The sequence below is a fragment of the Bombus pascuorum genome, chromosome 2, assembly GCF_905332965.1.
Source record: "Bombus pascuorum chromosome 2, iyBomPasc1.1, whole genome shotgun sequence".
NCBI classification, from domain to species: domain Eukaryota; kingdom Metazoa; phylum Arthropoda; class Insecta; order Hymenoptera; family Apidae; genus Bombus; species Bombus pascuorum.
This window is the reverse complement of record NC_083489.1, coordinates 13,736,159-13,762,511: the sequence shown is the minus strand read 5'-3', so window position 1 is coordinate 13,762,511 and position 26,353 is coordinate 13,736,159. Positions and strand designations below refer to the sequence as shown.

Here is a 26,353-nt window from a genome sequence, read left to right as displayed (position 1 = left end):
CTTCGTAATTCCTTCTTTGTTACGTAGGTTCTGTGGACAATCAAGTTGATAGTATGGTTGTCCCATTAACGTGACTTTTGGAAGATATCTTATCTTGCATGTTATCTTTTAAGTGACATTATTTTCTTCCTGTATCTTTTCCCTGCATTGTATTATTCTTAGTATTATCTTCTGTACAGATTATTTAAAATAAAATCTATGTATTATGTTCTACATATATTTATAGGCAAATTCATATGTAACATCTTGCAAATAATTATAGTTATATATGTTATATATATAGTTGAAGTTTCTCTTCCTTTTTTCTTTAGAAGAAAACGTATTTCTTTCAATTCTTCTGAATTATTTAATTATTAATTTTACATTCTGTATGCTTTCTCCTCTTTAGATAAAGTTTACGTATTTGTCTCTGTAAATTATTGTAGTGTTATATACATTTACGACATTGTCACTTTTTTTCTTTAAAAGAAAAATTTTGTATATATATATGTACTCACGTACTTTGTCCAACGCCGACCTTCGTCTGACATGCGAGACCTCTTTTTGTCCTCGCGGCGTATATGGAATCCACATGGAGATGTTGTGTATACACTCCTTAGAAGGGGCTTTTTCCATAAAAGACGACGATGCAACCCGGTTTTAAAATAATTACATCCTTCGATAGCTTTTGTACTTGCCGCTTTGCTGATGCATTAACAAACTGAATTAAATACTGCGGGAAAGAATATTTCTGCAATAGCAATGATTCTAATTTCATTACAAAGTCATATAGTCACAATAAAATACAAACTAAGAATAGTCCAAAGTAGGCAAATATACATTAAAATTCTACGTATTCTTAAATAATTTCTTAATAAAAATGACCAAATACGCATTTATACAGACACTTCATCTATCTATTTTCGAATAATTTCTTAATAAAAATTACTTTAAAATATTAAAGAATGACAAATAGTAAAAATTATAAAGTACATGAAACAAAAATACCAATCACATATATATGTATTAAATTAACTTAGGCCTTAAAAAATTTATCCATTCTTTTAATAGAGAATTTTTTCACCTTAACAATCCATACAAAAAAACGCAAATTTTGCGTCATTGCATGATTCGTCTTATTCTCGGCATTCGCTTTGCAAGCATAACTGTATCCGGCGCGACAAGGAGAGAAGATTCGTGGACGAACGAGTCATTGGTTTACTCGAGCGAAACGTATGCATAATCTCGAAAGGGTCGTGCAAACGATGATACGTCACACAATAGTGTTGCAACGAGAAATTGAACGAATTCTTTCGGCGAAGCGAGCTGGCGTGAAAGGTAAAATACAAATCGATTTCCCGTTTATGTGGTGCAAACACGTTCTTGCGTAACGTGCACGACAATAGTCCCAATGCAAATAGCAACCGCGGTGATTTTGATAAATCATGTTGATTCGACCGAAACCAGCGCTCTTTTACTTGTTTAATGTTTAATCGATCAATATTTTCGTAATTAATCGTAGATAGTGTTTGATCACATGGCCTTAATAACATACGATTGTGTTTCCTTCACTAATAATCTCAAGCAGTATAATTTGTGGAAATATTCTTGGGCATGATCGCATCTGTGTTTCTGTCTGATCAGACTGTTTTATAAAGATCCGAAAGTAGCTGCGAAAGTAGGATAATCCTGTAAGAATAATAATCATTGTATTATAAACTCTTAATTTTTTGTATGAGAATTATTATAAGACACAATAAAAAAATGTTCAAATCCGACTTTTTCAAAAATGAAGCCTGTAACGCAATTTTGTCAATCTTGAGTTTCGTCTTATTTTGAAATACAGAATCTCCCCATAACCTCATTTTTATTGTAAATTAGGGGACACCTGATATATGACTTCTATTAATTCTATAATAAAATAGAATTGACATTATAACAGAAGTTAATTTTCTGCTAATATATTATAATAATATATTTAATTAAATCTGATTAATTTACTCTGATGTATAAATTACAGAATAACATGACATAATTTAAGGAAATATATGTCCTAGATGAACTATATCAGAAAAAAAGCAAAAGGTTAAGATCTCTTTATAATAATGACGTTCGTTCGAGCGGGGCAACAGATTTTCTTACCCTCGTACGAAAAGAAATAAACACGTTAAAAAAGCTAAAAAGTTTCCGTCTCGGTATTAAAAGCCTGTTTTTAGGCGGCAGAACGGATTCATCCGTCACGGCTGTGAGACTTCCGCTCTTTGTTTGCAGTCTCTATTTCAGCATCCTTAAGCAGTCACAAAGAACGACTTTAGTTATCGAACACAGCGGGCCAGGCATTTATCACGAAATTACATTTGCTTTTTCTCCTTCGATAACGAGTATCACGCCGCGCAGAATAAAACAAAAACGCCATCTGGTTAACTCTTTCGTAGACGGTGAGAATTATTTTTCCCACTAATTAAAATGTATGGGTAATATGAAAATGCATAATCTACCTTTCTGATGAACGTAGAAAATAAAAGATTTGATTAAAGTTGAAACTAAACTGAAGTTTGACTCAAATGTTACTTTACTGCACCACTCCCATTTATAATAATTACAGAAAAAAAGAATTAATTTGATTAGAATGAACATACAGTGGTGAACTTATTATACCTAGTAGGAAAATATTTATTAGTAAATTCAATAATTACTAAATAAATAATTACGTACTAACTAAAATTACTAACTAAATTACGTTGAAAATTTTAATATAAATTTATCCGTATTTATATGTTCACTACTGTATAAATATTTGTATTTAAAATTCTACTTTTTCATAAGAATTTAAATAATACTCACGAAAGGGTTAATACAAGAGGTAACAAATGAATAAATCTAGTTACAAGTAAATAAATATAGTACTCCAGATGTACGTTTCTCGTCACTAAGGGTCTCTACCATTATTATAATAAAACAAAGTTTACATTCTATTGTGAGACACTCGGTTGATTTCTAACAGTACAAGTTAATTCGTGATCGTGACACAATGATACATCAATTCAAAAATGGGATGATGTTAGTGTAGTCGTTGTAATTCACGTGTGGAACAATACGAATTCGGAAACGTTAAATTTAGACTTCCTGTAGACACAACAAATCGAACAAGGTTAATGGTTCACTTCCTCTGTCGATCATGTAATTATAATGGTAATCATAGTGAATTAGAACATTCGGCAATGTTGATTGATATTGCTGGATCATCCAGTATCGAAGAAAGAAGAAAAGATTCTTCGGTGGGTCATTAAAGAATGAGGTTAATTTGTCGATTTCTTCGCGGTCTTGTATATGTATATATACATAAATATGTATATGTGAATCCTATTATTAAGATGATCGTTTGTCTAAGTTGCCAAGGACTTTATTTAAATCTAATAGCTATCTTTGCTTGTTGAAAGCTGGATTTTATATACTCAGTCACATAAGTAGCAATACACATTTGTATGATAACTGGACAATCTAGAAATCTAGAAAGAAAAGATAAGTGCAAGGTTAGAAACATCAAGTTTAAAAAATACATCTTTAATAGATATTTGAGAAAGGACTGGAATTTTCAGTGAATTCTAAATAAAATACCATGGTTAAGGATTACAACTATCTTCACCAATATTTAAAATGCATTAATATTAAATAATATATGTAAATGAGTATAACAAATAGTGAAATAAAATAAATTGAAATTAATAATCATTTATAGTAATCTATAAGGTAATTGAAATATTTACACCTTAAAAGTCGTATCCTGTGTAATGATAATATGTAAAACAGTATATCAAATAATGAAATAAACTTAATCAAAATTAATAATCATTAGATAAACGGACTTATGAAAAGTAATTTGAATGTTTACACGCATCTTTTTACTAATAAGAAGAGATAAAAATCGCATCCAATGTAACAATGACAACTGAGTATTTCACGCGCGATTGAGTCAGCAAATGATATTCTCGGTAAAGTTGCTCGACTATCCTGGAGCACATTACATAAATATATCATTTAACAATGTGCATAAATTCATACCGGCAGAGGCAAATGAAACAGAAATTTCTTCTTTACCGTGAAACGCACCCCATAAACCATCATTAACGGTTCAATAAATGCCTCGATAAATGGCGAAGGTTGAAGCCAGACTCTGTTGCATTCCACTTTGAATACGCTCATAAATATCCAGTTCATTCTCTGTGTGGCTTGAAATTATGCGCATAAGCGTCACTTTGGTATTTTTAAAGCATGGATCGAGATATTAGCAATAAAAATTTAATTTGAACAAATTACAGAAGAGTTTAAAACAAAAGTTTAAGGCAGAAACAATAACATAGTTTAAACGAAAGAATGAGCAAGTTCTTTCAAACGGATTAAATGTTAATGTATTCTGAAATTTGTTTCTGCATTATAGTAGGTCCTTCAGACATATCTGGCCTATACGTATGGCCTGTATGTATTTTACCTATTGCAAAAGTATGTCGATATCATAAATTTTTTAATAGTTATAACAAATTTCACTTGTTTCTATTAGTAGCTAATTATAAAAGAAAATAAATTACAAATATGCTATAGTAAAGTTACAATATTTGTACTTGTAAACCTATTATTGGTAAAGGTTTAAAAATGTATTTCGAAATATTTTGCCTAACGCCTTTGTGACCTTTACAAGCGACTGATATAACACCGCAATGTCACACCATAAAATCGTGATCGTGATTGACGTTGAATAGTCGCATCATCGTTATGTAAAACTAAGTGCTTTAGATCGTACGCACCTCTTGCAGAACGAGCCAATACCGTGCACGTGATAAAAATCCTAAAGCATGCTTAATTCCGACTAACTCGACCGATAAACGTTATTCAAAGAAGTATTATTCACGGAAATAATCTTGCTAGAATACATGTAATTAGAAACAAAACAATGGCTATAATTAGACACATGAGGAATTAATGTCCAACATACTATGAAAATACGTAACAAATACATATACTTTGATAAACCTCCTCGTCGATAATGTATAGGTAGGTAATATGAAAAATCTTTATGAACTCTTGAAATAAAAAATTTGTAATAATTGTCATGATTAGCCTGTGAATGTTTATGTTAGTTCGTATTTTTATGAATACAACTAAGGAAATGAAAACTAAATACATATGTACATATATATATATATATAGATATGTACTTCAACTTCTACTGTGCATATTCTCTGTACTTTTATTATATGTATTTTATGTACTACTGTACACTACTGTACTATATGTACTATACACTACTGTAGCAGGTATATATGTAAAAAAACATTTCAAAGTTAAAATCAATTAGTAAAACAAACTATATTATTTTATCTTCCAAAAATTTATTTTTAGAAAGAAAAAAAGAATGAATTTAGAAACCAAATATATTTACCACTATCCTCTAATGTAACTATTGGAGAAATAAAATAGAAGAGATTGATCAAGAAAAGAAGCTTAGTCAATAATGGTTGTTATCAAACATCATGCGACTCGTTAGTGACATTGTCACGTTTTCTGAGTGCACGAATAACTTTGTGTCCTATGCATGCATAGCATACATTGCAGGTGAACCTTCTAGAGCTGAACGCACGCAAACACGTTTGTATGTACTTTAGGTTACGAGCCTAGATGGGGAGGAGTCACAGAAATAGCTTGTGATTCAATATTTAGGCAGCACTGATCTGCCACAGCATATTTAGCACAAATAATCACGTGGGATCCTATCCAGTCCTTCCAATTAAAAATCGATAATCTGATGCTTGATAAGAGCAGTTCGACATCCATTTACTCGTTCTAACACATTTATTTTCACTAACGACGAGATTGTGAAAGTTTTTGCATAGAATGGATAGAAACCCAATTGCAGTAGTTGTGTGAAAAATGGATGATAACAAAATTACTCAATTAAATAATAGATTTTACATTTTTAAGGTGGACCTTTACAAAGGTACTATTAATGCATTCGTAAAGTATACCATGAGATATAATATATATAATTAAATCATGTTAAATATGGTAGGATGAAATTAATAATGATTATTTCAAATAGCGAGTATTGCGAGAATATAAAGAAAATATAGTAATAGCAATAGTATGTAACAAAAAAGTGATAGAGATTACAGATGATTATGACGTTATTCACGTGAAGGTTAAGCACTTAAAGGCTCATAGGAGCCATGTGGAATAAATTCAAAGTTATAGAAGAAACTGAGAATTAATATGTGTCCTCAAATTAGATCAGCAAGTTTGAGGTTTTTAAAATTTCAAAATTAACGGCAAGAAACTGCAAATTAAAGATTTGCAGCGTCGAAATGCTCTTTTCAAATAAATCTAGATGACGCCTACGAGTTTGGATTAACTTACTGCCAGTTTGCAACTCTTAGTTTCAAGTTAGTATAACTCTGAATTGATTTTAGATTTTTCTGCTAATTTCAGATCTAAATTTCACCATTTTAGGGCGAGCTTACATGGTTTGTACGACTCTGTAATCTACAATTACGAGATTCAACTAACTCTTAAATAAGGTCCATATATTTGAAATATGCAACTGCAATCGAGTTTCATAATTCTGGTGCTTCTTAAGATCCTACAAATTTGTTCGCTTATACTTAGCAAATAAAGGAAAGGTTAAAGGAGATTGATATAAAATTGATTCCGTTATGTCGCTGTAAATATAAATTTATTGAAGTCTTAAAGTGCTTACGTCGAACAAAAACATAGAGCAAACTGAACAATTTAAGTACACCTATATCTTGTCAATAAATTCGCCGTATAAATATTATTTTACATCTATATGAATTGTGATGAATTTATTTATGATGTATTAACGGATGTCTATGTATAATCTATATACAAATTGATTTAACGCAGTATACACATGTAAATATACATACACAATTGGCTGTAGAAAATATGATGTTTCTTAATGAATGTTCTTATTCGAAGACAATTTTTGTCTAATTTTACGCAAGACTTCTTGATACTCGAATTTTGTACTTTTTTTTGTATTTTTATGTAATGCGCTTATTTTAATATCATCGAGAAGTTCATGATAACGATGTAAATTCTGTTTGTTCTATACATGCATGAATGTCTTTTATTGTACTCTTTATTGCGCTTTGTTTAGGGAAATCTATAATAATCAGATAAACGAAAACATGTATACAGGGTGATAACATTACGTGCTGAGAAAAATGTTAGGGCATAATCTGACAATTTTAAAATCAATGATAGCTTACATTATATTTACATTCCTTAAGTCTTAATGGATATGGGAATACAACAACATCGATCTCTTCGAAATGTTACGAGATGATCATATTCCGACTTTTATATAATAAGAAAGAAACTAAACAGTCAATATGTTACAAATTAACCTAAATCGTAATAACAAAAAGGAAAGAATATCTTCTCGTAAAACAATCGAAAATGAAAATTGCCTACGCTATTGTTAATTGTTCAGGTCTTATACATCTTCGTATTGTATAAATACATATATATGATACGATATAAATCTCCGTATCATTCTGTTCAATCAGAATTACACTATATTTTCGGTAAAGATTAACATTCTTTAGAATCATGTCAATGACATAAAGAACGATCACTGAGGTGAGATAAGAAATAAGAGTGATTCAAATACTCTTAGAACGGTGCAGTCTTTTATACGTAAAAACTTCAGAACGAATGGAAAATATCTTCAACTCTTTTTAAACGAATATCATACACCATCTACGAAGAATTGTCATCTTTTCGAAGCATGTTCTCCCCTCTGATCGTTTTTAACGTATCTTTATTGTTCCCATAAAAATCAAATAACTGACAAATATAATCAGTTCATCTATCGCTCATCTTTTATACTGTTTATCTTTTCACTTCTTGAAGCTCAATTTATGATCAATCTCTTTCGGATTCCTTTTGACTTTTCCAGAGACTCTGGACATAACCTATAAACATTCGATAAGAATGTTCACGCTAGCTTCATGTATATCGTACGATCTCTCATTTTGCAATGTTTCAACTCTCTTAGAGCTCTCTGTGCTTCACTAGGTGACGCAAATGCTACCCTAGCATCGCCTGTAGGCATACCTCTCTCATTATACCGACGTATGACATTCTCCCTTTTTACATCAAAGTCACCAAAGAACTCAATAATTTCGTTAATATCAGCTTTAAAAGGAACATTCTCCAAGGATAATACACAGCCAGGTTTGCCAAAGCCCTCAACGTAATCCATAGAGCCTAGATGTCGGCCTAACATGTGTCTAGGTATACCCATTAAGCCAGGAGGACATCTAGGTCCAAATCCAGAGTTACCAAAACGGGGCAAATGATTCATAGGTCCAGAGAACCGTGGTCGTTGCTCTTGTAACGGTGGAAAGTGTTGCTGTTGCGTCTCCATGATCTGTGGATCCACCATTCCTAAGGTTTCCAACATCTTAGCTCGCGGAACCAACTCTATGGTTGGTACATTTTTTCCAAAAGGCAAACCATTCTTTGCAGTGGCTCTGAGAGCTTCGTCTGCTGTATCGAACTCACAGAAACATTCGCCAGCAGGTTTTCCATTTTGATTGAGTAACATGTGTATTCGATGGGGTACGATACCAATGTCAGAGAAGAAGTCTAGAATGTCACGGTCGATTGTCTGGAACGGGAGACCTCGCATGATAATACAATCCGAGCTGGCCGTTTGGTTCATACTGTTCTGCTCGTGGTCGCGCTTCGCTTGAGCAAACTTATCCTCGGTGATCGCGGTCGCGGTCACGGGTTTATTGCCAATTTTCAAGGACGTATTCACCGACGCCTTCGCGTCCTCTATTCTGGCGAATTGCACGTAGGCCATACATTGAACACTTCCGGACTCCTTGGTACTAGTGATGAACAAGTCATTGATTTTCCAGTCGTGGAACAATTTGGCTATATCCATCTCTTTAGTGAAGGACGGTAGGTCGGTTAATAAAATACAAGTAGAGGATCTAACATCTTCTATTCCATCTTCTCCACGGTCTCTTTCTTTTTCAGGGGAGTAAGAGTCTACCGCTTTGTCGAAGATGTTTTCATCAAGATGTAATATCTCCACTTCTGATCCTCTGACGAATCTAGTCGTGCCTAGAGCAAGCTCCTTACCCTCAGCCTTGCTGAACTTAACATAAGCGATGCCAACGCGGTTCCCGTGGTTATCGTTGATCAACTTCAATCCGTCTTTCCTGATATAAATGCCTTGAAAGGCATGACGAACGTCATTGTACGTGGCACTTAATGGCATGTTACGAACCTCTACACAGTGTCCACCTCCTCCACTACTCTTATTTTCATTCGAGAACCTGGAGCTGTTCGTCGAGCTACGGTTTCCTTGTCTGTCATTGTCAAAATTAAATTGAGAACTGTTTGACTGGAAAGCATGTGGATTTCGCCGTCCTTCCAATTCTTGTACCTTGCTAAGGAAAGGATTATTTGGTCTAATTCCTGGCCTGTAGTTCAGAGAACCATTCGAACCATACATGTCAGTTCCAAACTGGCCTGATCTGCCAGGGAACCTAATTGAATCCATTCGTCCTTGATCATTTTGGTTCCAAGGCTCCTTAGATCTATTCAATGCACTCACTCCTGTACTTAAGCTAGGTAGGCTTGATCCACCTACGTTCTGAGACAATGGACCCATACCAACAGTATGACTAAGACTTTGCATATGCGATTGCATCAAACTTCCAACGCCATTTATTCCATTTATAGGAAATTGGCCTTGCTGAAGCATCGATGGTTGTCCGATTACAGAACTACCAAATGTCATAGAGCGTTGTTCTCCATCTTGTGACAATGCTGCCACTCCTGCACCCAAGATTCCAGGCGCCAACATGGCTGCCTGTATCTGTGTCTGCGGTGGAACCTCCCAAATACCATTTTCTAATGGTTTCTTCGCACCAGCTACGGGCTTATCTTTATGAAACTGTCCTACGCAGACTACATCATTATTATCATCATCATTGGCATCCTTCCGACGTTCTCCAGTAGAATTTCGCTTAGTATCTCTGTCTCTAGATCGCGTACGATCTCTAGACCTGGATCTATCACGACGACGACGCCTATCTCTTCTGTCTCTTTCTCTATCTCGCGATCTGCTTCTGTCACGACGTCTACGATCTCGTCCTCTATCTCTGTCCCGTCTGTCTCTATCCCTATCACGATCACGGGATCGAGATCTGTCCCTAGATCGCGACCTATCTCGCCTGTCCTTGCGATCCTTGCTGGATTCGCTGTCATTGTCCTTTTCTTTTTCTCTTCGTTCGCCAGGAGATCCTGGCTTCTGAACAACCTGTGCGACGGTGACTGGTGCTGTTTGCATGAAGGACTGTAGACTCAGTGTTTGTTGTCGGGCTGCCTCGATCACTTTTTGCATCTCTGTCCGCGAGCTGAGCAGCAGCTTTATCTTCATCTCCTTGATCTTACCGCCATCATGCATCATCGCCTGTCGAGCATCTTCGTCGGTGCTGCAAGTTATATCGCATTTAATTAGTATGAAGCGAATGTATTTTGAAGAACATATTTTTGAATTTGTCTAAACGAGAAATATCCTCTTATTATTTTTTTTAAATAACTTTAAACGGTAAGTGGTTATTTTTGTTATGTATAGTTAATTTAACGCGCCTGTTATCTTTTTGTCTGCATAGATTAATATTAATAGACGTTTGTTTCTTTACCTGAAAGCAATAAAAGCGTCTCCCAGCTCACCACCAACGATGTGCACCCCTCCTTCCGGTATGCTCAAGCCTCTGAAGAATTGGCGAATATCCAGAGCGTTGGCGGACCATGCCAAGTTTTGTAATCTAATTATTACACTCATTTTCAAATGTTTTTCAGGAATCTGTAATCAAATTGAAAAACCGAAATTAAAATTAAATGAAAATCATAGACAGGACAATTGAAATTAGAAGGTTGGAAATGGAAGTAAAGCATTATAATATTTTGTTTTTCATATTTTTTTATTATCATTATCCTTATGTACATGTAGATTTATAAATGTATGTTCATTTATTGGTACAATACTTTTGATATTAGCCTCGAAGTATAATACTATATTTCTACGTTTATAATAGTTCTTAATTATTCAATTTCATTGTTTCGATGTTGACGATATTGAATTAAAAATTTATCGATACGAAAATTTGAAAATATTAATTCTTTAATTCTTAATTGTCCTTTCTTCTGTTTTTTATTAACGTTTAGAAATGTCAAATTTATCCGTATGGAAATTTATACCACAGTGAAAATAACATATGAAACATAATATTAATAATTTAAGATCTAAAAATCTCATAGTTCCATTCAAATACGGAAAATTAATTCTCCTCGATCGTTAATATTATCTTATTAATGTTTACATTAGGAATGAAAAATTTATCGATTTTAGAGAGACAGCGGAAGTAAAGTACGAAGCAATTTCAAATCTAGAAAATTTTGATCATTCGATTTAGATACGAAACATTAATCACCAAACTTGAGAAACTAACAATGTCGGTTCTCCATTCCGTTAAGGCGCGTGGAGGTGGCCAATTTTATTTCCAAGAATTCCAGGAGACATAACAGACATGGGAAACGCGATTTGCTCAAGGTACGAGGAGACAGGAACATCAATCTCGTAAGCTTTCAAGCAGCACACGAGCCTCGACGGTTACATCGATCGCATCTATTCCATCTTATTGTTCAACTACCAAAGAATCCTAAATATTTACGTTTCTAGATTTCAACCTTGTTCTTAATTATACCAATTTGGCGAAACAATTCGATTCCTAACGAGTTTCAATTGTTCCTATTTATTAGGAATTCGGGAAATAGTTAGAAAACTTAATTAATCATCCACTATCGGTTTAAGAACTCTTCATTCTTGTAATAATAAATTTTGCAACGAAAACCATTTTGGGATACGGACCAATTATAGACTGATAATAAATATTAATTTTAATCGTTATACCTTTTAATTTTTATCGTAGCTGCTTACCAATGTGTTTAAATTTTATGACGCCAAATAACTGATTTATACTAAATGCCAATTTTGTTTCTTCAGACATGTTAAATTCTGATCGACTATTATTTTTTCGCTCATAAGTAAACAAAATTTCAGTTATACAGGAATCATCACACATATGTATACTTGGTCGCACAGAAATGGCAATTAAGTTTAACTTAAATGTACATTAAAGTTTACATATGTATTTGGAGAAGTCCTGAGCAATTCTTTTCATAGCAATATATTTAAAAAGTTATATATGTTCAATCTAACAAGCAGTTTCCAGAAACGTGTTTAATTTCAATCTATTAATTAGCGAATTCGTGACATTTTAAGTACCAATTTGCAAATAGTCTTTGTGACTTTTATGACTATGTGATACGTAAGGCTTTGTGTGCGACTACATCAATGAGTATGTTTTAATTGCCTGATTTACGATCTCGTTATTCAAGTTCCATCAACTGCACACTCACGTCGTAGGTTTTATCGCACCTCTTATTTTTAGGGCTTACGTGTCTCGAAGTCGCGTGTTCGCCGTCCCAGTTTCAAGTAATTCATTCCGGAAACCGAGAGTCTTCTAACACCGACACGAAGTCGTAATTGCACACGACCTCGATCGTAAGATTGTTCCAGGTACAGTAACCTCTACGATACGTTACGACGTTACGAAATCGTAAAATTTGCCAGACATCGAAGTTTACACATCCGAGAAGTCGAATAAGAAAACTGAAACCCAGTCAGAAAGGCGGAAAAAATAAGAAACGAGAGCTTCTGTCAGCACGAATACATGCTCTGAATCCATTCCTATTGAAGATGTAGACTTCATATTGTATATGTATGAGTCTGTATGTTATTGGATATTAATCAGAATGGTCACTCGGCGTTTGATCACTGCTGATCAGATTTCCATTATGCAGAGAAGAGACATACGCTGAAGCCATAGAATAGTTAGAAGGCAAAGCAATTATGTCACGCGTGTCAGAACAAAGAAATTGAGTCGGGTCCTGAATCCTCGACCAGAGATGCATGAAGAAATGTTTAATTTTCCATAAAGAATAAAATAAAATCCATAAACAAATTACAATTTTTGTTTTCTAATTTGTTAAAGTAACAGTTAATGTTTTTAGGTTTTCTATTGGTAAATGAAATGACTGAATACCAGTGGTTTACACTGATAAACGTACTCTTTCGCCATATCATGAAAGCTACTATATGTATCGCATATGAGTTTTAAAAGATTTTGAATATTTCAGATTTAATGGTTGTTAAATTGTATTATTGTAGCGTAGTGTAATGGCTCCCACGATATAATTAAGTTGCAAAATTAATTAAACATCGGAGTTTATATGTTCGACTGTCAAAATAAATAGATTAATAAGAATCTGAGAAGATACGAGCTCAAAAACTCGATGAAAGTCGTATAAATGTAGCATGCTATTACGTATAGGTATAATATAAGGTACTTCGTGTATATTAAATGTATTTTAAAAAGCAAAGAATAATTTATATACGGAACTTAAGATAGATATAAAATTTAGGAATTATATGATTAAGAAGAAATTATAGAGTTAAAAATAAAATCTATATAAAGTATGTACCATCTCCAAAATATCTTTTCCTTTTCAGTTAACAGACTATAAAGTATATGGGTACCGTTGTAATGCTTTGTTATCGAGCTATTACGACTAATGCAGTACAAGTCTTGAGGGTCTTTCTCCACGAATCGATTAAATGCATGAATAACAACCGGCCAACGAGTCTGTGCCGAATGAATAAAAGATTCTCAAATATCAATTCTGACCTTTCTGAATTCTCGTTGTCTTACAACGTGTAAGGTACAGTTTTATAGGTGATCAGGCCTGCTTAAAACCTCTCATTTTCCATAAAAAATAATTGGAAAATTGTTTTCAGTTTCTTATCAATTTCATATCATCGTTTTGAAAGTTTTTTTCTATACTTCAGTTTTCTAAGATATTGATAGTGTGATGTTTTCACTTTTTATATAACCGGACTAAAAAGAATATTCATTATTTTATCTAACCTGTTTTCTCTCTCTTTTAATGAATTTTAGAAAAGATGATTATTTTTTAATTTCCAGTATTGCAAATAAGCGATAATTATTTAGTGAAATAAAAAAGAATAAATAGCGTGGAATAAGAGTATACATATAGAGAATAAATTAAATGTTCACTATTTTTATTAAAAATAATGATGTAATGGAAAATAACTCATGATATCCTAATTGTTAGATTTCGAAAGTCTTCCTGCTTTCCCTACTCTTCAATTGAATTACTGTCTAAACTAATTCCACATAAAAGATATAACTTAGAAAACACGAAGCTGGCACCCCGCTGGAGGTAGCCACCCACATGCTATATTTATTTTATTTACCAATGAGATATAACACTTTACCAAATGTCCTTCAGGACAAATTGTAAAAACCAAAATAAAAAAAAAAAAAAACTAATTCCATGACTCGATATAAGTACAAACTACTTCGTGAAATTACGATTAGTAAAATAATTAAATTATTTCTCTGTTAATAATCCAACGAAAGAGGAAAAGAGATGAATATTAGTCTATTTTTTGAAGTTTATACAAAAATACGGAACTGCCAAAGACAGAGAATAAATTCAGTGTCTTTTTTCGCGCAATGATTACGTCGATCACCGATGGAGTAACAGAATTATTTCTATTTTCTATCGTGCGCTGTTTTTCGCCAGCCGATCGTTGTTTATGAAGCAATATAATCCCGGACGTTCCATAGGAGAATAGAGCAAATTCCACGCACGTGTACCGGAAGCATTTATTGTTTTAACAGACTCCACGTCCACTGACTTTCCTATGATTCATGTAACGATCATAAATCCGTAAACGTTGAGCGATAAATAAACGATCATCGATTCGTATACTATTACAAACATTACGCAGCTATTCAAAAAGATCCAATTATTTTAGTATTACTACTATTACAGCAAGCGTAGAAATAGTTAATCAGCTTTAATGCGAATAAGTTAATTAAAATAGAGATTGTGGATTAGATATGCATAGAAATATTAATTAGATATCTTATTTGCAAGCATAAATGAAATGAAATAAAATTTGTAGAACAATATACAACAATCCGTTAGAAATCAAGAGTAGGATCGTTCATCTGTAATCGAGTTCACACGAGATATGACGTTCCTTATTATTCACCTCTTCTTAAATGATTACAGTTTAGACGACTTGAAAGTAGCAATCCTGAAGTTTGGCCTCTCATATTTACCAAACGTAAATCACCCTTCTCCCACGATGAAACAATTATTATCGTTATTAGGTGACCACTATCTACCATATGTTTAAATATAAATCGAGATTTGTAAACAACCGTTTAACATTTCCGCTATTATTGAAATGTTATTTCCCTTTTTAACAAGCAGTGCTCTTTTTAATCGAGAAACTTTGCTATCAAGAATTATTTGGGTAAATCAGTAGTCAAGTAGCGAGGAGTAACAACACATCTGCGATAAAATGTTCTTCTTTTAAGCATGAAGACACAACAGTAACGAAACAAAAACTCAACGATTACCATTAGCAATATTATTAAAACAATTGAAAGGACGTAAGGCATGTGTCAGTAGGAATGAAAATGTTAAAAAAACAAATTGATAGATAATAAGTAACTACGAGACCATGATTTTTTTGTTAGGGAAGGAAAAAGAAAAGAAAAGAAAAAAGAAGAGGGGGCTACTTAACTATAAATATTTAACATAAATTTATAGTCGAACTATAAACAAAGATTATCGATTTCATTACTTATAATGTCGAAGTCACCTCAAATTCAATGCAGCCTTCCGTTTCAGGAATCCATAAGACAGCGTTCTAAAAATAGAGAACAAGAACCCTCGGTAGATTCAAACTTTGATAATGCAGCGTGAATACCTTTTAAACGCAATCCTTAAGATTACAATGGTATCGCATTTCACGTGTTCACTCAGGATTAGTTCAAAATATACGTTTTAAAAAGATATGTTGTAAAATTCAGCAAGTTTATATTATAAAGTAACGTTCTAATGATAGGATACAGGGTTCCTAGGAGAGCGGAATTGTCTATGGAGACCTATACACTGCGTCGACTTCATTTTTAAAATATTTCACTTGCATAAGGACAAAGATACCTAGAATTCCAGAGCGCCACTTGCAAGTAGGAAAGTCTAGCGAATCCTCGAAACTGCGTTATCAAGTCAGCAGTCTGCAGATGAAATTCCACGTAAATCGGGTTCTTAACTTCGCAGCAGATTTTGTCAGAATTAAGTCATTCTCTCAAACCATCTACCTTGAGTGCCTTAAATTTAATCACGTTTTCAGTTACATTAGATTTAATGGAACTTAATTGTACTTGCTTATTATAAGGTAATTTTGAATTCATACCAATACAAGCAGTGCAATTTTCTATGACAATTCTTGATCCCAGAGATAAAGAATTCCGATTTTTTCATAATATGATTTCGTCATATTAGAAAGTTAATATTCTGACACTCGAGCATCCATCAGGATCAAACCTAAACCACAGTCGATATATCGTAGTTCGAGTAAGATCGTTGACTGTCGTGAAACTTCGTCGTCGACATAAATCAATGGAAAGATTAATACACAACGATGACGGGTAAATCGGCAAGTATCCACCTCAGGTTCCATCCAAACAGCGGTGACGCGTCCATGATGTGAGAGAAAGAAAATCCATAAGGAATCACGAACGCGCATTTTAAACGTTCCTTTCTCCGTTTTTAGTTTCTTTTTGTCTTTCTCGTGAAACTTTGCGATACGTCGAGCTTCCGTCAGGACCAGGGACCAGCTCCTTCGAGCACATATTGGAGATTCGATGACCGTTCAGAAAACCTTTTAACAGGTTAAGCTTCTCAAATTTTGAACACAATTTCAGATAAAATGTTCAAGCATTCGCTGAAAAATGTACGAAGAGTTTGTTGCGTTCGGTGTATGTACTTCACTTCTGGTGAATCGTCGCGTGGCAAATTAAAACGTAAACACACATCGTTAATATTAACGAAAAAATGAATAACGCAATAGTGGTCTACTCAAAGTTAAATTGAATGAAATGAGTTCCGCTATTGTTAAACAAGTACATGTGAATTTTTTATTCTGTTAAGGGTAGCTCCCTTGAAGGGACCATTATTATTTAAAAGCCTGTTTCTATATTCTCGAAACAAGAACTAGATACATCCCTGAACGTAAATCTATGCACAAGATGTAATGCACAAGTATACAGTACTTCGACCATATCAGATTTAATATTATAAAAAATAAAGTTTAAAATTCGATATTTTTCTCGTCCAAGCTATACTTTCGTGTTGAACTGCAAGTTCATCTTCATTTATAAACTATAAATATAAATTGTAATAAATTCGTTTTCTTATCTAAATTTTCATCTTTTTTTTCATAGTAAAATTTACGGAAGCAGAAAGGAATAGGAAAGGTCGATGGTATCTGTACAAAATCGCCGTAATTCAAGGCTGGCTGCACGTTCAGCTCGAGTACAAAAGAGAGGTCGTAAAGATACGGTATAAATAAGAAAAGGGGATCCAACGAAACAAACGAGACTCGATTCCATTCATCAGGCTTTTATGCGATCAACCTGAACTGTAGGTAGCTGCATCGACTTACAAGCATTCACAGCGACCAAAACATCGCACACGCGTGTTTCTCTCTCTCTGTCGTTTACCTCTCTGCATTTTCTCTATTATAAGAAAAATCTTATAAAATGGATTATAAAATCGAAATATAAAAATCGATTTTTATATGAAAGATTCGAAACTTCCCTTATACTTATCTTTCTTAATTTAAAAATATGTTCATTGAAAATTTAAGTACTCATCTAAATTATATTCTAGATCAATTATACTTATGTATTTGTGGAACAAAAGAAGTTTCGAATCCTATGAAAAATTCCCAAGTTTCGATCCGTTCAATAAACGAGGTCATGTTAAGAAAGCATTAGCATGACTATTAAAAGTATATATCGACAAGTATAAAAGACGCAGCGATGCGATCAGTAGCGAAACACTCGTGTTGTATACACGATTTGATTATACATCAGTAATACGGTGTACTGTAGTGTAGACAGAAGGTAAATAATCGATTGCCATCGTCCATGTATATGTTCGATCCGTGCGTTTCTCCTCGTCGCTCAGCACCAGAATTAATACTTCTTGCGACGTAGTGAAACGATCATGATAGTGATAGTTAATTAATACAATTGCTCCTTAATTTGTTATATAAAGAACTCTCACCATAAATAATGTTTGACGAATACCAGAACGTTGTTTTGGGTTCTAAAGTAGTTACATAGGTATATTTTACGCGTTTGACGTTTAGAAATGAGTAATCAGATTGGTTCTTTTTTATAAAAGTCTGTTTTACAATTGTTTTACGATTAACGTAATGTTTAATTTATTACAAATTCGTAGAAACTAATATCGTAATTATGCTTCTAGAATTTAGCGACGTCACGGTGTCGAGTAGAAATTTACATCATTATTGATGCGCCTCTCGTTCAATGGATACGTGCCTTAAACGAAAGGAAACAAACTGCACTTTGTAAACCGGTGCAATGCGTAAAGTATGCAACAGGAAGAACAGAGTGTTAGGAAAATTCTTTTTTGTAGAGTAATTCGATGACCACCGTGTCCACGTAGAACATGCAACGAAAATGCACTTCAATGAGAAGGCGATGACTCCCAGCTTTCAAAGACCTTGCAAGAGATATGCACTTCACAGCAAAGAATCAGAGGAAGAGGCGGATGCAGCAGATATCCCACTCCGGCTTTTTTTGCACTCCGCTTAGCTTATTGTATTTAGTGGAATATACTATGTAAAAGTCACAATCTATATCTAAATGCCCTTTTCGCGCGATTTCCATTTTGTCTTAACTGGATTTGAATGTTTCATATTACTCATTTTGCAGCAATAATAAATAAATACCAAAACTTAGCTTATATGGTAAAAATAAACAACTGTATTAGATCTCCTAATTATTTCCTACATTTTCAGAATTTTTGTTGTAAGTAATAATAGTTGTGTGAATATAAAATATGCACTTTAATTTGAACTTTGCAAAATATATTGATATTTTATTTATTGCGTAACTTTGTACGAATAAACTTACCTACCTTTCATGTATAATAAATTAATCAAATAATCATACTTGCTACATTTTTAAGTTTTTCAAGGTATTTAAGCGCATATAATGAAACAAAGGTTTATCAAAAAAATGTATGTTTTAGATGGCAAATATATACTTTGAGTTCAATTTTATGCAACATGAGCAGAATCCATGATTATAATTATCTATGTTAGTTTTTAACAGAAAGATATACATTTATATAAGAAACAATATTTATAAAAGTAGATTATCATCTTCTTAAATCTCTTTACTGCATTTATTCATGTACTTAATTCAGTACCATTCAAATTCACGATATGTATATCTTGAGAAAAATTATCAGTTTTTAAATTTTATTAAGATAAGTTTATAATATCAGGGTGCATGTGGTGATCAATACTTTTAAAAAAATGAAGAACATATAAAAAAAGGCAGTCATGCAAATATGTAAAATGTTCTCCATTTCTATGCAATAGTTTACTTTTGGTCACTTTATTGTTCCCAATGTTACTATTTTATTAATTACTTACCATTTCTCATTAGATAGCATGAACGTATAATGAGAAGAAAATATATTTTCTTTGTGAATTATAAATGCAAAATGGTGCTTAACTCTCAACAACCATCTTGGAATGTTCCAAGATAATGAAGAACTAAATGAGCCTGTAGTAAAATCACAACACTTCCCTCCACAATTATGAGCTAGATTTTATTACATTACTGTATGAAGCATTACCTTCTCTTTAGATACTTGAGAAATCTCTTCCTTCTTCACCCTCAGTTAAAATGTACGATGAAAGATAAGAAGTCGATGAAAACAAAGATGACCGTGCAGCAAACAGTCCATCAGCGAAGGATAATAAAATGGAGAAGCGGGAAAGGAGTCAATTGCACCATGTCATTGTACTAAAGTCCATGATGATGTTGATACCTGATCTTGTCACCTAACACACACTCAGATGCCTAAGATCCTGCAACATACATAATTTTTTCCATACTGTACCTATAAACCTCTTATAATAAACATTAACTGTAACTATAAAATAAATATTAAACTTTAATTTTATTTAATCTTCAACAATATTATTTTAACCATTACATCTACTGTGTTGTTTCTTAACTTTGAAGTTCCTAATTCTTCTCTTATATTTATTTATTAATTTTTGCAGGAAATAATAAAATGTTTGTCTTACTAGAGTTCAATATTACATAATTTTTAATATAATAATATAATACAATATCTACATATACGTATAAAGGGAGAAAAATAGATATTTAAATTTATTTTCTTTTATCGTAAGTTAAAAATACTAACCTTAGCGAATCAAACTGTACAAAATTAATACGTTACTAATACTAGAAGATATTTTATCTCATACATTTTAAACGTATTTATCATATTTATTATATATGTTTGATTTTATTAAACAAATAAGATTTAATGAAATTTTTGAACGTATCTAAATCGTATGAACAATTCCCAAGTTAATATGTCGCCGAGTGTTTCGCGTAAGTGTTGTTACACTCAATATAACAAAGCGATAATAACAAAGCTTCCATTTCTTGTACTTCCCGAAGTACAATAAAAACAATCTAAAGCAAAAAAAAGTTCTTAACGATAATATAATAAGTAAAAATTACAAAAAATTTACAAAAAATTTCGCATAAAATTAAATAAATACATGCACGATGAGCTTTGGAAGTAATGCAGAACTTCAAAGATAAGGAGAATGTTTTCACATTATTAGTTACCCATTCGCCATTTTCACAACTTGGAAATGTTGATCGAAATATTTTGAGAAGCACACCAGGATATTTGACTCACCGAACTTACTGTATAGAAACGGCAAATTTCATAAGGAGAATGCTGATTATAGACGCCGTAAACAAATTCAAACACAACAAAGGAATTTTCTTCTCCAGTCAACGCCGAACTTTCCTGTCTACAGCCAATTTGGTAATGACCGTCCTTCTCCGTGCGATCACTCGTGAAAACCCCGTAGGTATGTTGTACTCAGTAATACCAACATTTCGCAACTAAATTTGAACTTCGGTATATTTCAGTGTCATATCTTTTCTTTTTATATTTTCACAGTAGAAAATTTTCCCAATTATAAATAAATGATTTAGTTTAGATAAATTAAAAAGTTTAATAATTATAGTCTTACTTTTGATATTACTTTTGATATTACTTACCTTATTATATTTATTACACTTATATACTAAATAATTAAGTTCAATTATATATTTCGTGTCAGTTAATAGTACCAAGTTAGAAATTTCCTCTCTGATAGTATATAGTATTTTTCTATGATTAAAAAAAATTGATACTGTTAAAACGAAATGTAGAGTAAAAACTGCCAAAAGAACATTTAATTAAAAAATAAAGGTATTTATAAATACTTTTTGTGACCATTGTATTTGTGGTTTCACAATCTTCCGTAAATCTAATTCCATTTCCCCTAAACTTTGGTCACGTGATGTTATTTATCTCTCTTGATCCGACTCGTCAGTGGAGTTATACATTTATAATGTTTAGCATATAATTATTAAATTATTAGCGTATTAATGTAATAAATTACAAAAAAATATTTATATAATATCTGTTTAATATTATTACATATAAATTATGATTAGTATAAATATTTTTATTATGAACATATCTTTGATATATTGAGTATAAAGAAGGATTAGGGTAATTTATACATTTGGCAACACTGGTTGGCCCGCGAAACAGCTTTGAGATTCAGGATATTCGAGAAGGCACGACAGGAAGCATCGAAGTAGTCGATTACGTTGCTAGTTTACAAAATAAAATGGCGATGGCAACAACACAAGTTAAAGGAAGTGGATGGCCAAGAAGAGCTAGTAACAGTTCTTTTGAAGGGAAAGTGGTACAGAATCAGTCTGTAACTATCAACAGGACAGTTAATTTGTAAGTGATAATCAGTATGTGACTCAATTACATTATTTTTTAGAGTTAATGTTTTGACTGCCTCTCCTGTAGAGCAACTATGGCCGGTTAAGAGACGCTAGCAATTAAAATTATGTTCCTAACACCTTTCAATGCATCTTACATGGTACAACCATGAGACGGCTGTTCATCTTTCCGTTAAGTACTCACGGAAATTTTAAGCAATAACCTTATCCACGTCATTGTATCGATTTATTGACTATTCAATAATTCATTATTATTCGCTATCGTAAAACATAACCAATTATTTTAATGTAGTATGAAATTGTCGATATGATAAAGCATTTTTTTTTACACCATGAATAAGATATATATCCTTGTAATTATGAATTAAATCAGTAATTATTTGCTTAAAATTTCTAAATATGAAATAAAGTTATACCTTTTGTGCTTTATTTGCACAAGGTATAAGCTTCTAATTATGATGAAGCTAAAGACAAATTTAATTTCTTTTATATTTATGAATTTATAAAAGTTGTAGCCACCGTATGCAATGTACGCTGGTATCCTTTATACATTGAATGTATGTTTGCGTACGGAAACATGTTTTGTTATTTTTTCACAGTCACCGTAATAATGTGACTGTTTATTTGTAATGCGTATATACTTGAAAACAGTTGTATCGTCACTGTTCATTGTTTCTACTTGTATACTACAAATTATTTCGTTGTGTATAAAAAGGAAAAATGTATAAAATAATTTCGCAAATCACTACTATTATCTTAGATTTATATAAACTGTGATAGCTAAAACTACAGATATTTGTATTTTTTTATTAGTAAATTGGCCTTTTATATTTTATGTAAGATAAATTTTGCAGTATAACACATTTTTGTATGTCTATATTATTACGAATGTATTTGTCTCAGATAGTTCATAATTATACTTAGTGTTTAATTTAAGAAATAGCATAATATGCATAGACATTATGAATGTTTCAAATAATTTTTTCTAAAACAAATAAGTTTTAGTAGAATATTGCACAGTGCATCTGAGATTTATATCCTTCATTCATGCGTTATATTGATAATGTTTCAAAAATGAAATAATATATTAGAAAATGTAATACATTTATTATAAATTTTCAAACACATCACCAAATATCAATTGATATTTATAAGAGAGTAATAAACTCAGTTCATATAATGTAACGAATTAATTATATATGTATAAGTACTTTAATTACTTATTCACATTTTGATATTTTTGCAAGTTTATGATTATATAGTATTTAATAATATCACAAAGTATTACAAGATATTTCTCTTAAAAAAAAAAGAAGCTGTTGAAGTCTATTAGCATACAATTTACAAATCACAACATATACATATGTGATAGGAGAAAATTTGAGAAATATAAGAGTAGCATAAATATATGTATTATGTATTTCTAAACATATGATATGACTACATTTGATATAACATTACTTATAACTAATGTAAAATGTAATGTTATAAGTAATATAGTGTTTTATATGCATCAATTATAGTTGATACTTTGTATTTCATAATTAACAGTAAGTAATCACAACATATGTGGTTTTCATATAAAAATTTAATATGCAAACAGAAATACCTTGATGATCTGTTGAACAATGCTGTATTTGTATACATGCTTTGTAAATCATACGGGTGTAAATTTGTTCAATTGCTACATATACTTGTGCATAATTTTATTATATATATTTTTTTGTTCATTGTATATATACATTTTTAAATATGAAAAATGTTACATATAAAGTAATTATTTTTATATTATAAATCTGTATGTTATTCCTCTTGCTTGCATGAAAAAAATGATATTTTTTGTCTTGTATAAAAATGTGGAACTTAATATAAAGTTTGGGGACAAAATTATAGGCTCAAAACTATCTAATGCATTGTGAGTACCTGTATAATCTTTATGGTTATATATTGTAATATTATTATTATTTGTGAAAGTGATGTTGAAGAGACTGGATTTAGTTACTGAAGGATTATATAAGAAGTAAGAACCTAACACAAAAATAAAACTCATTTATCATAGATATCCTTTGACAAACTATACATTTGGAACAAAAGAGCCACTCTTCGAGAAAGATCCGTCTGTACCAGCAAGGTTTCAGCGTATGCGAGATGAATTCGATAAAATTGGAATGCGTCGCAGTGTTGAAGGGGTTTTGTTGGTACATGAACACGGGTTACCACATGTCCTGCTGCTTCAATTGGGAACAACATTCTTCAAATTGTAAGTATATGTATTATCTTCATTAGATATAGAGGAAAATTCATTTGAATATCAGGATATCTAATTGCATCACGTTTATTAAGGTATATACAAATATTTTTGAACTTTTGTACTTTTGTTTTTTAGACCTGGAGGAGAGCTAAATGCAGGAGAAGACGAGGTAGAGGGCCTAAAACGGCTCCTTACAGAGGTAACAGTTAGCACGACGCCTTATGCTACCTTACGAGGTAGCTAGGAGTGGCACTTTGATATGTTAGATTGTAACACTGTTCAAGAATCGATTGTATTAATCTTCCAGACATTTGTAGAACTTATGTAACCGGGCCTGTAGCTCAAAATAGGGAATTTTTAATTACATTAGCATTTACATTTTTAGTGCGCTGCATGCCCGGACATTTCAATGTTTATAGTAATGCAATTATAACTTGTTACATTATGCATATCATGGTTAGCTAAGAACATTGTTCTTGTGTCACTCGTCATACATGTTAACTCAGACATAAAAGAAGCAAGATGTGAAGATTGTAATATTATGACAAGAAGATTGTATTGTATATACCATTAATGGATTTTTTGTTGTAATTCATTGAAAAGACAAACGGAAAAAATTGTATCAAATAACGTTTAATCCTAAAACTTCTTGCTAGAAAATAATTGAAGTACGTAGGACCGTGATACTTCGTCACATAATAAATAGGCGGTTCGCAGAGCTTATATTTATGCATTTGTCAATTTTTTAATTAAAATGATAAATGTATGTACAACAGCTGTTTCATTTAATTAGGTATCTGTAAGTAAAAGGAACTGAAAGTATTTGAATAAATACTTTTGGTCTGTATTACTGATTATATAGAAGCTAACAGGAACATATTAAGGCATCTCTGTGATCAAGTTAATTGTTAGCCGAACTAATAAGACGTTTTAAGTACGTAAACAAATTTGTGTAACCATGTTCTTAGTGGACTGAACGAAGAAGATTGTATTTTAATGTCTATGAAGTGTAGCAAAGTTGACATGATTGATGTTATAATATCGAAATAACTTTTAGACCTTTGGACGTCAAGATGGAGTTAAACAAGAATGGGTGATAGAAGATACCATAGGAAATTGGTGGAGACCAAATTTTGAACCACCTCAGTATCCTTATGTACCACCACACATCACCAAACCAAAGGAACACAAGAGGTTGTTTCTTGTTCAGCTGCAAGAAAAAGGTAGCATATAAAGGACAGAAATATATTGTTACATTGAGAAGTAAGACTTAATAATTGGTATAATTACTTTTGAACTTTTTAGCTCTATTTGCAGTACCTAAAAACTATAAGTTAGTAGCTGCACCGTTATTTGAATTATATGATAACTCCCAAGGATATGGTCCTATTATTTCCTCTCTACCACAATCACTTTGCAGGTAATTATCATATGATACCTTTTTGAGTAAATTGAATATATCCAGTCACTCTACTACATTATTTTATTTTATGTTACAGATTTAATTTCATCTATATGTGAAAAAAGAAATAATCGAGAAAGTGGAATAATTTTATTTAAGTTATGAGAAAGTACTATAAATACAGTGTATGTATGAGATGACGAGTGAAAATGCAAAAAAAGAACTGTGTTAAGTGTATAATATGACTGCACTAAGAATTAAATCGTTTTTTAAGTAGTACTTATATAATTCATTAGCACATTTAATTTCTAATCCTTATATTTATGTTACTTTCGCTTCATACATAATAGTAGTAATCATTATATCTACATTTACCTATTAGGTGTAAATATATTATTAAATTTCATGATTTATATATGATTGTGGAATGTTTTAGTTTTGTTATAAATTCTCTCATGAAAGGTAGATTTAATATATACATATATATACATATTTACATGCATAATTTTATGATAAATATAATTTTGTAAAATTATAATAAAATTCATGAATTTATAATCTGATGAAGAT

The 26,353-nt window shown here is 31.9% G+C and overlaps 3 protein-coding genes across 4 annotated transcripts in view; 1 reads left to right on the top strand and 2 right to left on the bottom strand.

Moving 5' to 3' along the window:
- The window catches only part of LOC132916599 (peroxidasin homolog), a 77,273-nt gene that overhangs the window by 27,989 nt on the left and 22,931 nt on the right, over positions 1 to 26,353 (bottom strand). The window lies entirely within an intron of this gene.
- LOC132916595 (uncharacterized) lies at positions 7,745 to 21,192 on the bottom strand. Of its 2 annotated transcripts, none has more exons than XM_060976712.1 (4): positions 21,025 to 21,192; positions 19,927 to 20,161; positions 10,722 to 10,885; positions 7,745 to 10,511 (listed from the first exon to the last, which is right to left on the bottom strand). In XM_060976712.1, exons 3-4 carry the CDS (start codon positions 10,862 to 10,864, stop codon positions 7,994 to 7,996), a joined length of 2,661 nt encoding a protein of 886 aa, XP_060832695.1. In that variant the 5' UTR covers positions 10,865 to 10,885; positions 19,927 to 20,161; positions 21,025 to 21,192; the 3' UTR covers positions 7,745 to 7,993. The 2 variants fall into 2 exon arrangements, with proteins under 2 accessions (XP_060832695.1, XP_060832694.1); XM_060976711.1 differs by having other exon boundaries at positions 21,016 to 21,191.
- LOC132916611 (cleavage and polyadenylation specificity factor subunit 5) lies at positions 21,977 to 26,198 on the top strand. Its single transcript, XM_060976751.1, has 6 exons — positions 21,977 to 22,125; positions 24,190 to 24,390; positions 24,517 to 24,580; positions 25,439 to 25,604; positions 25,687 to 25,801; positions 25,881 to 26,198. The coding sequence occupies exons 1-6, from the start codon at positions 22,007 to 22,009 to the stop codon at positions 25,900 to 25,902; spliced, it is 687 nt and encodes a 228-aa protein (XP_060832734.1). The 5' UTR covers positions 21,977 to 22,006; the 3' UTR covers positions 25,903 to 26,198.

Excerpts from the sequence above, each read along its gene's own strand:
- LOC132916595 (XM_060976712.1), bottom strand. The coding sequence starts at position 10,864 with ATGAGTGTAATAATTAGATTACAAAACTTGGCATGGTCCGCCAACGCT. Across the intron at positions 10,512-10,721 it reads GACGCTTTTATTGCTTTCAG|CACCGACGAAGATGCTCGAC; the intron begins GTAAAGAAACAA and ends TATAACTTGCAG.
- LOC132916611 (XM_060976751.1), top strand. The coding sequence starts at position 22,007 with ATGGCGATGGCAACAACACAAGTTAAAGGAAGTGGATGGCCAAGAAGA. Across the intron at positions 22,126-24,189 it reads ATCAACAGGACAGTTAATTT|ATATCCTTTGACAAACTATA; the intron begins GTAAGTGATAAT and ends CATTTATCATAG. Across the intron at positions 25,605-25,686 it reads TGTTCAGCTGCAAGAAAAAG|CTCTATTTGCAGTACCTAAA; the intron begins GTAGCATATAAA and ends TGAACTTTTTAG.